The 17,989-nt window shown below is 37.5% G+C and overlaps 1 protein-coding gene across 1 annotated transcript in view; it reads right to left on the minus strand.

Moving 5' to 3' along the window:
- The window catches only part of RYR2 (ryanodine receptor 2), a 332,243-nt gene that overhangs the window by 149,644 nt on the left and 164,610 nt on the right, over positions 1-17,989 (minus strand). Inside the window, exons 28-36 of the mRNA XM_068395937.1 lie at positions 14,560-14,768; positions 12,438-12,612; positions 6,829-7,037; positions 5,589-5,941; positions 4,433-4,547; positions 3,425-3,585; positions 1,853-2,012; positions 1,505-1,591; positions 464-690 (exon numbers count right to left, since the gene is read on the minus strand). Of these exons, the coding sequence (XP_068252038.1) occupies positions 464-690; positions 1,505-1,591; positions 1,853-2,012; positions 3,425-3,585; positions 4,433-4,547; positions 5,589-5,941; positions 6,829-7,037; positions 12,438-12,612; positions 14,560-14,768 (1,696 nt within the window). The remainder of the gene's footprint in view (positions 1-463; positions 691-1,504; positions 1,592-1,852; positions 2,013-3,424; positions 3,586-4,432; positions 4,548-5,588; positions 5,942-6,828; positions 7,038-12,437; positions 12,613-14,559; positions 14,769-17,989) is intronic.

Raw genomic sequence — 17,989 nt, forward strand, 5'->3', positions numbered from 1 at the left:
TGGCACTAGCAAAATGCTGAGATATTTGGGTAACAAGGAAATCACAAAGTTAAATTTCTTCAATTGTTTAAACTAAATTTAGGAAAATTAAAGTAATTGAATAATTAAATTACTCACAAATCTTAAAAAATCTCCACAAAAACAGATCTTTACCTATCTTACGTATTATCTTTAATAATTTATAAACAGAGTTCCTTTCATTTTTATTCAAAACCTATCTATACTATTGAAGAGTTTGGAGAGAAACTAGGAGAGGTTGGAAAAACAACAAAAGGAGGCAGATTTTAAAACACTGAAAAATAAGATTAATTTTTAATATTATCTAAATCAAAACACACTGCCTTTATTTACATGTGTTACAAACACAGAGAAGACCTTGGGCTTTTCTTATACAAATTTTACTACATGTCTACCTTCAGAATCCCAACCTAGCTCTGATATACTTCAACAAACAAACATCAACCTGTTTTCTTCAGGAATATGAAGGGCCATGAACTGCAAAGGATTCAGGCACTGTATCATCCAGCCTTGACGTTCACTGATCCGAGAGACATCAACCTTCAAGAAGTGGTTTGGCACTCTGCTCCAAAGCACATGAGTCAGAAATTGGACATGGAGACGTGGAGGACATTGAGAAACTGGGTTTTTGTGTTCGCTTTTGAACAAGCCAGCAGATAATGGCATTACGTTCTGGAAAATTCCAACAGAAGAGACAATCGGTTTCATCATAGAATCACAGAATCGTTTTGGTTGGAAAGGACCTTTAAGATCACCAAGTCCCAACATTAATCAATCATCTTTACCAAACAATGAACATATGATACTTTTCAAGAAATATGCTCAATATATAGTACAGTAAAATACAGTGCAACAGGAAATTAACATTTTCAGTACTTTGTAAAACCAGCTGGGAACTGTTGGCAGATTAGCAGCAAGAGAGCATTGTCCATAACAAATTTTTTAAAATAGCTAAATTTGAAACAGAAACATGAATGGAATGTGTGGTCACTTCCTTGGCCCAGATATCTGAACTCCACTCTTCTTTTACCTCTTCTGATTTCTTAGACATCCATGTGTCCCAAGCAAGGAAGCGAATTTCAGTTTAGTTTCTTGAGTGCACTGTTTGAATGTACTTTAAAACCCTAACCTAATCTGCAGATACGCTGGTCATCCACGCTCTGTTTGTAGAATAAGAGATTTGCCTTACTGACCCCAGTGATTTAATTTTATCATGAAGTATGAGATTCAGAAAATTCAATGGGACTTTGCAATATCCTCTGCCAATTCTAATCAGTTGCAACGCTTCTCATTCAATGTACTGTGTTTTAAATACATGAAGGATTTGAAACTGAGTTCAGAATAAAAATTGCAATAGTGCAAACACTTGGAATCATAAAAATGTGCCCAATACGAAGAACACATTGCAGGCAAAAAATGGGGCAAAAAAAGATAATATGATATGATATATTAGTCCTAAACCTCCACAAAACCAAGCATTGTTTACCTTTATTCTTCCCAGTTCAAACTGGAAAACATTGGGGCTTGTAGCTTGAGCAAATACAGCAGGAAATAACTTTGTACTCGGTTCAACCTAAATCAAAGATGCACAAATATTTAACCACTGAAGACAGCAAAACACCATTACATATTTTAAAAAACCCTAATACCTGTATTGACAGTCAATAAGTGCAAGTCTTTGAAAAAACCCCAGAAAATAGGAGGGAACAATCACTATCATAACAGCGACAATTACTTTTTCTTCCAATCTTGTACAGAAGTTTCTAATCAGATGCAGTCTGAGGATTTGTTTTTCCCCCTTCCCACTGGAAGACATCATCAAAAAAATACCCACCTGATAGTACGTGCCTAGTTCCTTGCCGTTAGCTGTGAAGGTCAGCAGGCCACTGGCAGCATCAACCAAGCAACCAATCTCCAGACCATTATTGTTACGTCCTTGTCCAGGGCTCATGCTCTCTCCTGCGCACACCATATAGCAGTTGCTGCGTTTTATACTGAATGTCAAAAGACAAATTTATGGATGGTGTGTAAACTTTATGTAGTGGACTAAGAAAAACTTTGTATGGCTGCAACCAACAGGGCCTTGTAGCTGAAAACAGCAGATCCCACAATCACAGAATCACAGAATGCTAGGGATTGGAAGGGACCTCGAAAGATCATCTAGTCCAATCCCCCTGCCGGAGCAGGATTGCCTAGGCCATATCACACAGGAACGCGTCCAGGCGGGTTTTGAATGTCTCCAGAGAAGGAGACTCCACAACCTCTCTGGGCAGCCTGTTCCAGTGTTCGGTCACCCTCACCGTAAAGAAGTTTTTCCTCATATTTAAGTGGAACCTCCTGTGCTCCAGCTTGCACCCATTGCCCCTTGTCCTGTCAAGGGATGTCACTGAGAAGAGCCTGGCTCCATCCTCGTGACACTTGCCCTTTACATATTTATAAACACTAATGAGGTCACCCCTCAGTCTCCTCTTCTCTAAGCTAAAGAGACCCAGCTCCCTCAGCCTCTCCTCATAAGGGAGATGTTCCACTCCCTTAATCATCTTCGTGGCTCTGCGCTGGACTCTCTCTAGCAGTTCCCTGTCCTTCTTGAACTGAGGGGCCCAGAACTGGACACAATATTCCAGATGCGGCCTCACCAGGGCAGAGTAGAGGGGGAGGAGAACCTCTCTCGACCTGCTAACCACGCCCCTTCTAATACACCCCAGGATGCCACTGGCCTTCTTGGCCACAAGGGCACACTGCTGGCTCATGGTCATCCTGCTGTCCACTAGGACCCCCAGGTCCCTTTCCCCTACGCTGCTCTCCAACAGGTCTGTCCCCAACTTGTACTCATACATGGCGTATGAGTACAATAACCAATGCCAAAATTCAATGAAACCTAGACTTCATAATTGAAAAAATAAAAACTGAAGATGACAAAATATGATCAAGCTCAAATATTCTGTAAAATTCCAAGAGACAAAACTGACTTTGCAAGTTAATGTTTTAAGTCATTTAATGTTAAGCATAACACAAAGTTTCTGGCATAGACCACAAGCTGAAGTGCTGAGAGGAGTGCTGTTGTACTGATTTTGGCCTGCTCAAAACCAAAAAGGTCCAAAAATACTACAAGGTTTTTTGATCTACTTTGTACCAGTTCAGAAGTCAGTATTTACAGGATCATAGTCTGAAACTACATAGAAAAGATGCACTATTTTACTTTTCAGTGCCTATTGATTTGGTTAGATCATTACTCCACAGTTTTTTCACAAGCAAGAGAGAACAAGTAAAGTTACAGTTTTTCCTACTACTTTTTTTTTTTTACATCAACCTGATTACATTAAATGGGGTGGATTTACAGTTTATAAATTGTTAGTTGCTTTTATGGATACAAAATATGTATCTTCTTAAGAAAATTTTAACCAACCTTTCATGAACCTTCCCTTTTTCATCTCCCAATGTAACTGTGACAGTACGCACTCTGTCCAAGTCAAAGCTTGTGTCATACTGGTGAAAGTCAGATGTAATCCAGCCCACCCAGACATTAGCAGGTTCTTGACCAGGAAATATCCTCACTGAATAATAGTACTGTCAACAAAAAAAAAATAATGCTAGTAAATGTTAGTATTTGGTTTCCACTGTATCAGTTTGATTCAGAATTAATTTGTAGCTCTAAAATCCAAAAATATGTCATCTCTTCAAAAGTAGCATAGGCTTGTTCAAGTGCAATTCATAAGCAAAGCAACAAGCAAATATAAACATAAATCAAAATACAGCCAACAAAATATGTATGTTAAAAATGGAAAAGATTAAAGATGCAGTTTATGTGCTTGTATTGTAGGTTTCTGCATCATACCATTGTAGGTTATTTTTGTACTGTAGGTGACTCAGTTTCTAGCATCTAATATCTTTTAGAAAGAGGAGAATACATCCAAGACAGAAGTATTTTTTTCCTTTGAATATTGAAGAGTGAGTGCTTATGGAGCTGATCTTGTCAGAGAAAGACGCACAAAACTTTCACTGGTAATTCCATGAAATAAACACTGAGTAAAATTAGTATAGATATTTTCAAATGGTCCTGAATATTGACCTATTAGTTTAATGCACTTTTTCCTATTTATTCTATTATTCTAGAACTATTTATTCTTCCTCTTTCATGTTTGGTGTTATCAATAGTAGTTTCAAAAATGGATTCAATTAATTTATGGATTTCTATGTGGAAAGTGTTTTAGACTGACAATCACATCAAAACAAAAGGAACATAGCAGTCTCAACTTCAATAGTACAAGACTACCACAGACATTTAAATTAAAAATTTTGCCTGAAAATTACACTGTGTCTGAAAGTCTTAAAAGTAAAAACATGTAGTTATTAAAAAAAAAAAAAAAGAAAAGAAAAGGCAAACAGCTAAAATACCAATCCTATGTTACGATACCGTGGAAGTTTGCATCAAATAATCATAGTCATCCCTATCATCTGCTAGCACATCCTCAGTAAGCCGTGCAGAGTGACTCGTGCTATAATCTGGCTTTGTCCTCCTGAGCATAAATCTGTAATAACATAAGTAAAATCAAAATCTATATGAAAAGCTCAATATATCAATATATATACACAATGGAATTTTACATTGATACATTATCCCTAAATACATGATATTTATTATGTGAGCCCTAAATACATAGTGTTTATTACATTATTAATACATAACACTAGTTAGTTTATTACTTCTATGTCGATTAAAACAAATTCTTCAGAAAAGAGAAAGAAGCTCTTTTTTAAAAGCACTTCAATGAATTCTGAGCTTAAACTATATATTCAGGAGTTACTTGGAAACTAAACTCATATAACTTAAAAAATTATCAGGCTGTTAAACACCTATGTCACTTCAGAAGAATGTGGAACCTTAAATGACCTTCATGCATTTAAAAATACCATCCATATGCCCTGTTTTATTCTGCGATAGAAATATTTATCAAACCAAGTTTGGTAAGGAAGAGCAGAAAAGGAATGGAAAACTGCAGTAACATTATTACACTGACACTGTCTTTGCATCTCCACAGCATCATCAAGTTAGGTGTTCTACTCCTCATTCCATAAGAAAAATCAGGGAGAATGAATGTGTCAACTAGAGAATATTCTTCTGATTATTTGGTTCATTGAGTGAGATAAGAAGCTAATATACATTTCTAGATAAAGATTATCTAACACCTTCAGCTTTTTGAAAGACATGAAAACATGTTCCATGTCACTTTGAAGACCTCCTAGTTCTGTCAGAATGGATCTCCATGGTTTTAGAGTGCATTTCACGTGATGACCACAAAAGCCTTCACAATAAACCAAATGATAGGTTTCTAACAGCTTGAAAAATGTTTTCAGTTTCCTGCTTAATTTTAATCTATCTATTGCATATGATGTAATTTAGTCACATGAAGGTTAACTGTCCCATCTACTGTGTTATATCCAAATTTAGGGCAGAATTAGGGAAAAATCTCTGCAGACCTGACTGGCATTCTCCTCTATTATTCAAGAAACAGGGGAAAAAAGAAAAAGAAAAAAGAAAAAAAGAAAGGTAAGCCAAATGTGCTACTAACCTTTGTTTAAGACGTGAAGGCTTTTCTTGAACATAATCTTTATGGTTGTTTAACTCTGGTTTTGTGGCATCTTTTTCTCTTTCTGTCCGGTCAGGAACTAGATGACCATGAGCAGTTTTCATTAGAACCTCAAAATCAGAATCAGCATCATAATCCTCCAAGTCATTCTTCGGGCCAAAAAGACCAGAGCCTGGTAATCCTCCTGCAGCTGATCTGGAGAACACCTCAGCACATTCAATGGGCATGCTTAATCGAAAAAACATGATGTCTGTTTTACTGTTCTGTGAACCAAAGGACTTCTGTGTGACCTTCAGGCAGGGGCAGTTGTCTACGGTGCCATCAATTCTCATCACCTACCAAATGTAAAGATGTAGTTGTTTTGAAGCTGATGCTTTTCCCCCCTTGTAAATATTTAACTTATATTTCTAGAATAAGCATCCATGACTTGCAAAACTTGCAACAGTATTCTGTCAACAGTCAAATGTATTGTAATCATGTGCTGCCATTTTAAGGGGAAATAAATACTATAAGGAGTGGAGGTTTTTGTTGTTCCATTGTTAAATAAAAAAAACACTCATAAAGGAATGACCTTTCTCATCATAACTCTTTGCAACATAAATCCAGCCCTGTCCAGAACAACACAAACCAACTAATATAAATCATACATGTACATATGCAAGAACACAAATTATTTCTTAAATACTACAGTATGATACATATAAGCTGAAAAAGAATTCTTGTTTCAATTTCATAAGGATTTCATGGTAGACTTACAAGGCATGAATTCACTTCCATCAAGATGTACAACTGATTGCGACATAAGTATTGACACAATTGGCTAATAAATATTTACTAAAATCAAAACCAATTAGTTACAGAAAAATCACTTCACAAAGTGTGTGCACCAGAACACATGGTATCTGTTATGTAGAAATGCCCAATTTCTGGAAGCTGTTTACAAACATAGCTCTCACTGCACAAGGAGTTCTTAATGAGGACATCTCGTAGAATTTGTCTCTGAGACATGACAGATTTCACAGATAAAGAAATACTATCAACCAAATAATTACGTTATTTGCAACTCCACTGAACGTAAGAAATTTGTAACAGGTGCAAGGTTCACCCAGAACTGGGTCAACATATCACATTAAAAATCTTGTCTAGAAGTGCGAAAGCAGAAACAAAATTCAAACACATTAATGGAAGAAACATCTACAAACATTTTAATAGGATCACAAACCTCAATATGTTCATGATTGTGTGGCACTGGTAGAAACTGAGGGAGCCTTTTACTTAGCCAAATGGTGATGTCTCTGTTTGTATTAACAGCAAAGGGTTCATACCCTTCCTGTAAGCCACAGATAGTGAAATATTTTAGAGTGCTGACATCTTTTCCAAAGTTCATTCTTCCCACTTGAGATGGGCCCAGGCTGCACACAGGTAGAAATCCTTAAAACAAAATGAAAGAACACGTGGGTTGTATGTCATGAGCATCAGAGAACTGCTCTCTTCCATAATCCAACTAAAAACCATTTGGAAAAAAAATTTAAAAAATAATAAAAAAAAAAAACCAACACAAAAAGCAAACAGTATAAATGCAAGCAGTCATCGACAGCACATCACCTCTTGCATGTCACCGAGTACTGTATCTCAAATATCATTCTGAAAAAAAGCTCTCTAATAGCCATGGATCTCTTCATGCATCACTCAATTTACTTTACAAAAATCTAAGAGTACTTCAGGGAGTCTATCAGCTCTTGGTTAATCTCTCTGCTAAACTGGCAGAGTGTTGCCAATTTTACTCCAAGTCTTACTATTTTTGATGTACCTCATAAAATTCCATTAGTCATGGTATTTTGAGAAAACCTCAAAAATTACTTTAAAAGTAATATAGTGCTTGTCCATGCAGCTATAGTAGTGAAAAAAATTACAATTATGCACCAAGTGCATGCTGTAGATTAAAAAAAATTAAAATTAATTAATTAAAAAATTTCAAAACATTTTGTGGTTCTGGATAATGAGAACTGACAATATGATACTGTAGCTTCACAAAAGTTACAGTAGCTTGGTTTTGGGCTGGGTTTTTCATTTTTGCTCTTGAATCAACTTCACATTTTTATGCATCTGCTCTCTTACAGTTTCACTAGCACAGGGAATTCACTTGTGACTCCTTTGCACTTTTTAAAAAAACGTTTTGTGTTTTTTTTTTTTTCTCAGGTTCAGCACCACAGCCTCACAACCTAAGAAAATCTCTTATTTCTTCTGTTTCTTTTCATCCTGATTTTGAATTTCCACAGCTACAAGCCACTTGGACAATTCATTTGACCTAGCTATTAACAAAATGTTTTCTTTTGTATCAACAAGACACGTGAAGCTCTGTTCAATGATTCTGGTTCAACTGCGTGTACCAGGTATTGAAGGGTATAAGGAAAAAATGCAACTAGTTCCTCACTTTTCTTTAGGTTGCCCAGATAAAAAAGGGGCAGAATATCTGTTATGTATGTTCTTTAGAGACAAAAGCAAACTCCAGAGCACCATCTACAGGAATGACTCACCAGATAAAAGATCGGCCTTCAGTACCACCTTTTGAAGATTTTATTACAGACACACAAGATTGGTTATCATGTCTATGTGTATTAGGCACGATAAATTTAAGGGCATATACTATTAGTCGTAAGTTCAAGTTCAGATTTTTATCTTCACATCAAGGCTCTTAAATCACAAGGCATCAACTTCTCAGATAACAATTTATGTCCATTCTGCTAGTGCAAATCCAATGACAGACAATAATAAAGAGTATTTTCCAGCACTAAATGAAACAAAATCATATTGTACGACACATAACTAGGAAAGTTATATTTGCATATATAGATATATGCTGTAGCAAAGCCCAGCACCTCTAATAGCAAGAATTTACTAGGCTCCCTGTTGAGTTAAAGGAATCCATAAGCTACTGCAAAAGTTTTTAAGCAAAGCCAAAAATCAGAATTCTATTTTCAATAACCTTACAAATCTCAGCTCATCACTCAAGAACAGTAACAACCTTCTACAGACATCAAGTTGCTTGGGAATGGGTTTTCACAGAAACAGTTGTGACAGCATGAATCTTCACAATATTAACCAGAAATGACATAACATTTGCTATAAACAACATAGGTATATGCAGCCTAAAGCAAGTGCTTTGTCTGTCTGAATCGCCTCACCATTTAATTTCCAATTTTTATTGATGTAAAACATTCTCAGATGTTTCCAGGTTGCATGGCACCCACACTTAGAATCTTATGAAGAGTTTTGCTTTCCACATCTCAGGATATAATAGACCTGAAAATGGCCAATATGAATGAAACTGCTTTCTTATCAGCAACAATTAAAGAAATTAGGATGCTTCAGCCTCAATAAAAATATTAAGGGGGTATGATACATACCCGCATTATGAGTGGCATAGAGAAGATGAACAGTAAATGATTTTTCAATCGCTAACAAAAATTATGATCAAAGAACTGTTTGGTAGCAAGCTTCAAAACAAAGGCAGGAACTTCCTTATACATCTCACCGTAATGCTGTGGAATTCTGTCACATAGCATCGTGGATGCTAAAATCTCGCATTGATTCAAAATGTGTTTAGAGACCTTCATGGGAGAAAGGAGAAAAAAAACCCACACAAACCATCAGGGCTATTCAACACAAACATATCATGTCTGCCTCAGAAAGCTCCTGAACGAGAAATTACTGGAGGCTGGGTGATTGTATCACTATCTGCTTATCCTGTTCTGACAGTTATCCACAGCCATTTGCTATCCACTGCTGTTGAAAACAAAATAGTGACCTAACTAGACTTTTGGTACAAACACTGTTATATTTTCACAGAAAACACAGGCAAACAAAAGCTTAAAAAAAAAAACATTAAAAGACAAGGAGGTGTAACTTGATCAGTTGTGAACATGCCATATCTATATATATGTCTATATTTATATATTATTTTTATATTTATATATATGAACAATTGTTTAATGTTTCTGCACAGGTCCAGTATTTCATGAAAGGAAGTAGCAAGTTCTATCTCCAGCACCTTGAGAATTAACACATAGTCAGTTCCTCTTTGATACAGCACTCAAATCAAATGGGAAATAATTGTTTTACAAAACAAAAAAAGCAACAGCAGCTGATGTTATCAGCAGAATTCAGTAAGCATACATTATAGAAAAGCTAATTAGATAATTAGATGTAGTCCAAAACTCATGAAAGGACAATCAACTCTATTTATGAAGACTGAGATGTATACATGACACAAAATGAAATCAAACAGGAGTATTTAAAATACATAAAACATTTAAAATATTACTCATATTTACCCTTCCTAAATAGAATGCACATAAACTGTTAATTTTCCTACATATGCATTTTTCTGTGGGCTCAGAAAAGAAGATCTCACAGATAGATTCATTCTTAGACATGAAGCAAATATTTTACACGCACATACAAATGAAATATACCAATCTAGTATTTTCCGTCTACTCTGTCACTGTAGCCCATACTACTGAGATGGTGCTTCACAAACAAATTAGTCTGCCTTAATCCCAAGGAGCTCCTCTTGTTGGCAGTACAACCTAAGACGCAGCACATGAGCCTCATTAGTAAGCTGGCAGAGCACCATATTCCCTTTTCACTGTTCCTAAGTAAATTAAAACTACAGGACTGATTTATAGACAGACTGCATCCTTCAAAGCAGGACACTGGACTCTGACCAGAAATTCTTTTTTCTAAAGTGAAAGGTCTCTTTCTGCAGCAGCACATGGCATGCACATGATTCACTCATAGAAGTGACCTGCAGAAAGGTCTCAATGCTCTTAAACAAGAGCCATTAACAAAACCAAACTAAAGGCAGCCTACAAAAAAATGAAAGCCCTATAAAAGTCATATTTAATTTGGGTACATCATACATATGTTTGTATATACACACACATACATATAGATGCCCTTCCCCCCCACAAATTGTGTATCAAATATCCATAATAATTACAAATATTGTTCTGGACTTATTAAATCTGAGATCAATCAGCACATTCCTTTGAAAACAGAATAGAGACCTTATTACAAAGGCAAGCTCTTTTCTACAGACATGACACTAGAGGAACTTAATGTGAATTACAAGGATATTGTGAAAAATCCGAGAGGCTTGTAAGTCTTTGACATGGTTACCAAGGCCTTCAGGCTCCATGTCAAACCGGGAACTACTTTAGCAGTTTCAAACTCAACAGAGTCCCTGTTTAAATCTGAACCTGCAGCTAGGAACAAGTACCATGAAAACTACACCACTGTGATTTCATCAACTTTGAAATCAAAATAGTGGTCAAACAGGCTACCCTCAGAATTTCATGGAATTCCAGTTTCTTTCAGAATCCGTCACTCCTCAAAGGGATTACACTGCCTAATAACTGGAAAACCATTATAGTTTAATGGCATCAGGATGATTTATGCCACTAACAGTAAGACAATTCATTCATCCCTTCCCCTCATCATGTCATGACAGTATCTGAGGAAATTTGAAGGCAGCAAAGTAACAAGCATGAGCCTAGAACATTGCTGGCAATTACTTCATTTTAAATGATTTCAAATTATTCCTAATTCCTATGGTATGGCAGAAGAATGAAAAAAAAATTTCTTCTCCCAAAGCACTCCTGAAAGTAAAATACTCTGAAATCCAGATGAAAATTAAAGTGGTTAAAACTCAAGCAGGGAACTGCCTAATTATTACATACAAGATTCATATTTCCCCTGGGAATAGGGGTTCAGTAACCAAAAAGTATCATTTGCAGCTGTTACCGTTCAAAAAATTTAACTTTATCTCTCAAACACAGAGGTATTATTTGACAGATGTATAATATATATGACAGAATATATGTACCTACAAAAAATGAAAGGGAAAGATTAAAGCTTAAAATATTTTTTTTTACATTACCATAGTTCAGAAACTACATCAATTCAGAACCATTGATGTAATTTCTCACCCTTTTATTGTACCTAGTCACACACAAGTATGTAATTACATTTATAAACAAAAATACTTTTGTGGTATAGAATCAATCTGGCACTTTACACAACCTCACAATCTATCTTTGCCATCTTTTCAATCTCATAAGCTCCGGCTTCATGGTAAACTAAAACCTGCTTGTGGACTCTGAAAGCTGCACCAAGAACACTACAATAACAGGCACAAGACTCAATCTGCTAGATTAGAATTAAGTAAAAAATTTTGGAGGGTAGCTTTGTACCAGCTGGCTTTATCCTGGATCAGGTGCCATTTCTCCTCTCAGAGCTAAAGCAAAACCTTAAAGCTGGCTTAAACTCCCTACCATACATTCTCATTAATTTGACAGAAATTTGGTAGTATTTCAGTACTTGATCTAGATAAAATTTGATGTTCCTGCCCATGGCAGGGGGGTTGAACTAGATGATCTTCAAAGGCCCCTTCCAACTCAAACCATTCTATGATTCATTCTATGATTCTGTTATATCATACCGTTACCTGCGGCAGTGCAGATGAAATGTTAAAAGTCATGAATTTGCAACTCCAGACACATCCCTGCAAAACAGTCAAAAGGTCTGATCGCAAAAGACGGCTGCGAAGTTCACCACAGAAAAAGGCCTTGCCTCATCCTCACACCTAGCATGCCTCCTTTCCAAAGGCTTGATACTAATCAAATAGAGAAAAGGACAAGGGGTAGTTCCCTAGAGAGGGGAAGGGGCGGGGGGCTGCGACAAAAAGCACACCACATTAAAGGGAAGCCAGAGCGAAAATTGGGTAACAACAGCAAGTTAACAGCACAATGTATTACGGTACTTACTTACCATCACCAGCCTCAAAGTCCTTGAATGCAAGTTCTGAACCTGAGTCATCAAGCAGGATTTCACCATTTAAGGTGAACATCATAGTGTGCTCATTCATGTCAACCATACATCCAACAATATCTCCTGCCAACCAAGAGCGGCCAAAGTGCTCATTACCTTGATGCCACCGCTGTGCCTGAAAAGGATTTAAAAGAATTTCAAAGAGTAGTAGAGCAATGCATGTATTCCTCTCTCCCTTAGTGGTACAACTAATAATTAGCCCTCTCAATTAAGACAGCACTAAAATTAACACTTTCACAGCATATCATTCCAAAACAAAGCCTGTGAGTACTCCAAGTTGACTTTGAAAATGGAAATCCAACAATTAACTTCCTGCAAGAACCCCTCACATCAGTACTGTAAAACGTTGCTAAGTGAGCTGACAGGGAAAATTGCTACTTCAACATTTTAGTAACAAGTAAGAGCATGCTTTATTTTTCTGCAGAAGCCCCATGAAAGACCAGTGATATAATATGCTATCAATTACAAAGTTAAATAGCTGCTTCACAAACTTTTTTAAGCAATTGCTTTTGTTTAATCTAGTAGCCTATAAATTCATTGCTTCCAAACAAACTATTGTTTCCTTAAGTGTAATTCTAAAAATGTTGTGTACAAAAAAAATTAAACTTCCTGTCATCTCAGATTTTGGAAGGAACAGAATTGTCTGTGGATGGGACAAGCACTCTGAGCTTCCGACAAATTCCAGAGTAGCTGAGGGCATGTTTACTGATTCTTATGACTGACCTTCAAGTCAAAGACAGCAAAGGCTTTGGATGGGGTCTTGGACTGGAATTCAAATAAATTAACATCTATTAAGAACTAGTGTAACAAACACGCATAAGGCAGTGTTAATAACAAATAGGTTCCCTACTCATATATTCCATCAGAAGCAGATTTTTATTCTCTGCATACATCCTGAAAATCCTACAAAACAAATGAGCTTTTCTGTGTATCCTGAAGATCAAAAGCTTTTCTCCAACCAAGGAGAGAACCCAACAAAATTAAAGACAACAAAATAGCTTTGTGGATTGAGACCTAAAGGTCAAAACCTAAGATTCAGAAGGCAAACTATTGCACAGCTATTCTAATAAAGACAGAGGACTTGAAAAGTTTACTTAAGCCAATCAGATATTTTACAAAAACAACTTTTCACTTCTGTTTTTAAGGCATCTTCTCATGTAATAGAAGACTGGGGAAAAAATTCAATTCCACCAACATGAATAAAATACAGCTCGAGAGCTTGATCAGACCAGGAACAGCCATGGATACTGTTGATTTCTGTTACATATTGTAATAGTAATAAAAGAAATTAATTCCAACATCAGAAACAAGAAACATTTTGACATGAGTCATCAGTAGCCTTAATAGCAATTATGGTTTGGATAGTGGTTGCACTTGCCTTCATACTGAAATAAAAAGTTTTAATGAATCATTTAATCTACTCTGATGAAAATCAGTAACATATAAAATAGTTTGTTTTCCTATGTATTTTCACTACTAGATTTCAGTCTGTCATTGTCTCACGCAGAGTTAAACTTGAGCAAAAATTAGTGGTTCTATCATACCTCATTTACTCTAAACTGTAAGGATTTCCATGAAAACCTAGGTATACTCCCTTTGTAACTTTCACATTCTTATAAAAAACTTGTATCAAAGTTTGCCTCAAATACTGACTGCTAATAATCTTAACATTTATTCCCTATTAATCTTAATATTTATTCCCTAATAGCACTTCCTATTGAGAGAACAGAATAAGAATTTAAAGGAATTATTCATAGTTAATTGCAGCTCTGCCAGTATTTTGAATTTGAGTAAGTCAGATTTTCAATGCTTTATATATACTGTACAAATACTGTGAAGCTGTGAAAAAAAAAATAGAAATGCCAAACTCTGCTAATCAATTTTTCAGGTGATGCTGATCCTCCTTATTCCACTTAGGCCCTCAAAGCGAGAGAGAAATAATTTCATAAAACACAAATGAAAGAAGAGAGAGCAATTAAGTTGAGGCAATGACATATGGAATAAGACACAAAATTAAACGTTTTGCAATCACTTACATTATCACAGATAAACATATACAAACCTTAAAGCCATCAAAAACAAAAGCTTCCTCATCTGAGCCAAGTTCCTGATCTGGCAGACAACCCGGTCTGGTCCAGCCAACTCTCATGTCTCCTGCAGTAACTGCCTCAAACTCAAAGTACCACTTCCCAGCCTTCACTGCGTAAGTCTTTTCTGTGCGGAAGATCCTGAATTTTTCCATTATCCCACTGCACACATCCAGTCTCATCGCTGTAAGATTCAAAAAATTAAAAAAAAGTAAAGAAAAACACCCAACGCAGAGAGTACTGTATTCAACTACTGACAAAATGAAGGCAGTGAAAACAAAAGGCAAAGGAGTCCCTTTGAGCATAGGCGTGCAAAGAAGAAAGTGCCTGCAGAACAGCCTTATGGGGAAAGTGCCCTTGCCCATTCTGGGGAATCAGCAGGCTTGGGTACCTCTCTGAAATGACTCTACACTAATTCATCCAACATGAGCGGGCCGGGGGGCAGGGGGGGCACAGGTAGGGAAGGAGAACTTAAGCAGTCTGAGTGCAGTTACAGGGCTACGATCCTCACTGGGATCACAGAAACATGGTGTGATAAGCCACATGACTGGAGTATTGCGATGGATGGATACTTGTTTTTTAGGAAGGACAGGCTGGGAAGGTTATGAGGAGGAGCTGCCCTTCATGTGAAGGCTGGCATGCATGGAGAGCTGGTTTGGGATGGTTCAGGAGCCAGTTCAGAACTTACGGGTCAAGATATGCAGGCAGACCAATATGGGTGCTGCAGTGGAATACCCCAGGGGTATTGGGGTCTAGAGGGGTATTGGAGCCAATGGTGTTTAACATCTTCATTTATGACATGGATAATGGAACAGAGTACATCCACAGCAAGTCTGCAGATGACACAAAACTGGAAAGAGCAGCTGGTGCACCAGAAAGTTGTGCTGCCATTCAGAGGGACCTCAACAGGCTGGAGAACTGGGCTGAGAGTAATCTCATGAAGTTCAACAAGGGGAAAGGACTGGGGAGGAATAACCCCAGGCAACAGAATACACTGGGGGCTGAGCAGATGGAAACCAGCTCAGCAGAGAATGACCTTGGGATCATGATAGACAAATGGAACATAAGCCAGTAATGTAGCCTCACATAAAAGAATGACAGAAGTATCACAGAATGGTTGGGGTTGGAAGGGACCTCTGGAGATCACCTAGTCCAACTCCCTGCCAAAGCAAGTTCCCCTAGAGCACTTTACACAGGGTTGCGTCCAGGTGGGTTTTGAATACCTCCAGAGAAGGAGATTCCACAACCTCCCTGGGCAGCCTGTTCCAGTGTTCTATCACCCTCAAAGTAAAGAAGTTTTTCCTCATATTCAGATGGAACTTCCAGTGTTTCAGTTTGTGCCTGTTGCCCCCTGTCCTGTTGCTGGGCACCACTGAAAAGAGTCTGGCTTCATCCTCTTGACACCCACCCTTAAGGTATTTGTAAGCATTGATCCCCTCTCAGTCTTCTCTTCTCCAGGCTAAACAGACCCAGCTCTCTCAGCCTTTCCTCATAAGAGAGATGTTCCAGTCCTCTAATCATCTTTGTAGCCCTCCACTGGACTCTCTCCAGTAGTTCCTTGTCTTTCTTGTAATGGGGAAGACCAGAACAGGACACAGTACTCCAGGTGTGGCCTCACTAGGGCAGTGTAGAGGAGGAGGATAACCTCCCTCAACCTGCTGTTCACACTCTTCCTAATGCACCCCAGGATACCATTGGCCTTCTTGGCCACAAGGGCACATTGCTGGCTCATGGTAAGAAGTATTCTGGACTGCATGAGGAACAGCCTTGCCAGCAGGTCCAAGGAGGTGATCCTTCCCCTCAACTTGGAACTAGTGATGCCACATCTGGAGTGTTGGGTCCAGTTCTGGGCTCCCCAGTGCAAGAAAGACACCATTTACTGGAACAAGTACAGCACAGGGTCATAAAGATGAGTAAGGGGCTGGAGCATCTTTCTTATGAGGAGAGGCAGAGAGAGCTGAGACTATTCAACCTGGAGAAGAGAAGGCTCACGAAGGAAGCTCATAAATACCTGGTGGGAGGGAATGAAGAAGAGGGAGCCAGACTCTTCCCAGTGGTGCCCAGTGACAGGACAAGAGGCAATGGACACAAGTTAAAAACCATGAAATTCCATCTGCACACAAAACACTTTTTACTGTGAGGGTGGTCAAACACTGGAACGGGTTGCCAGAGAAGCTGTGGAGACTCCATCCTTGGAGATAATCAAAACCCATCTGGATATGGTCCTGGGACAACCTGCTTTAGCTGACCCTGCTTGACCAGGTGACCTCAAGAGGTCCCTCCCAACCTCAACAATTCTGTGATTCTGTGAACTGGGCTCTCAGTTATTTTAAACAAAACAAAAACACCAAACATATAAACCCCAACAAAATACAGACTAAATTAATCTTCCAGTCACCATAAAAGACAAGCGTTTGTCTTTGAGACAAGATTCCTCAACTGAGACATCTTTACTTAGAGACTGTGATCAATTCACCTAATCTTCTCATTTCCATTCTAAAAGTCAGATATCTTAAGTATGTCATTGTTATAAAAAATTTATTACTGTATTTCTTAGTTATTATAATTAATAATAGAATAAAGGTTGCAATTTAGATGTTTTTGCAGAAGCAATGGAAAATGGAGGATAGGAATCATAAAAGGAAGCCTTCCACGAGGCTTTAACAACAACAACAATAAAAATCCCAAAGTAATTATGCCTCTGCTTCACAAAAAAATATCTTAACTTCTGTCAAGATAAAGGGCAGCAAGTCTGGCAAGAGTTAAGATGCCCTTAAGAAGGACATAAAAGTAGTATTAAAGGCAACTCCTGTTCAAGGCAAGGCAAGTTACTATTCAAGAACAAAGGAAAACCTAGTCACAGCCAAGGTACTATTTAGAAGACATTATTTAGTTAGTGAAATAACAGAACTAAGAAGATGTCAAGTTTGAATTGTGTTGACTATTCTCCTTTATTCTCTCTCAAACTTTTGAAGAGAGTCAGATGACTACAAGATTTCACAGACTGCCTTAAAAACTGCCACTTCTCTCTTCAAAGTTACTGTTTGTCAATTGTCAAGCTCAGATGAAGAAAAAGAGCTTGTTCACATTTTTTGTCTGGTGCAATAGAGTGTAAAATAAATTAACATTAAGAGCTGTGTGAAAGCAAAAGCTTTCACAGACACTGATTCATTTGGTTAGGTATCTGTAGCATGATCACACGCATTTATCTTATAGCTTACTATGCTTCATTCCAAAATTCTCTTAATTGCAAGTGATTCATAACAAGCTAGCTTAAGAGTGTTTTAAGTTAAAATTCACTCTTTGTCAAGTAATTATATTTTCTCAAAGATCAAATTGGCTACATGAAGAGTTTCAAAGAAGGCTAAAGTTAAACTTTGTCACACTCAACTTATTCCTTCCAAA

Source organism: Nyctibius grandis, chromosome 1 (assembly GCF_013368605.1).
Source record: "Nyctibius grandis isolate bNycGra1 chromosome 1, bNycGra1.pri, whole genome shotgun sequence".
Classification (NCBI taxonomy): domain Eukaryota; kingdom Metazoa; phylum Chordata; class Aves; order Nyctibiiformes; family Nyctibiidae; genus Nyctibius; species Nyctibius grandis.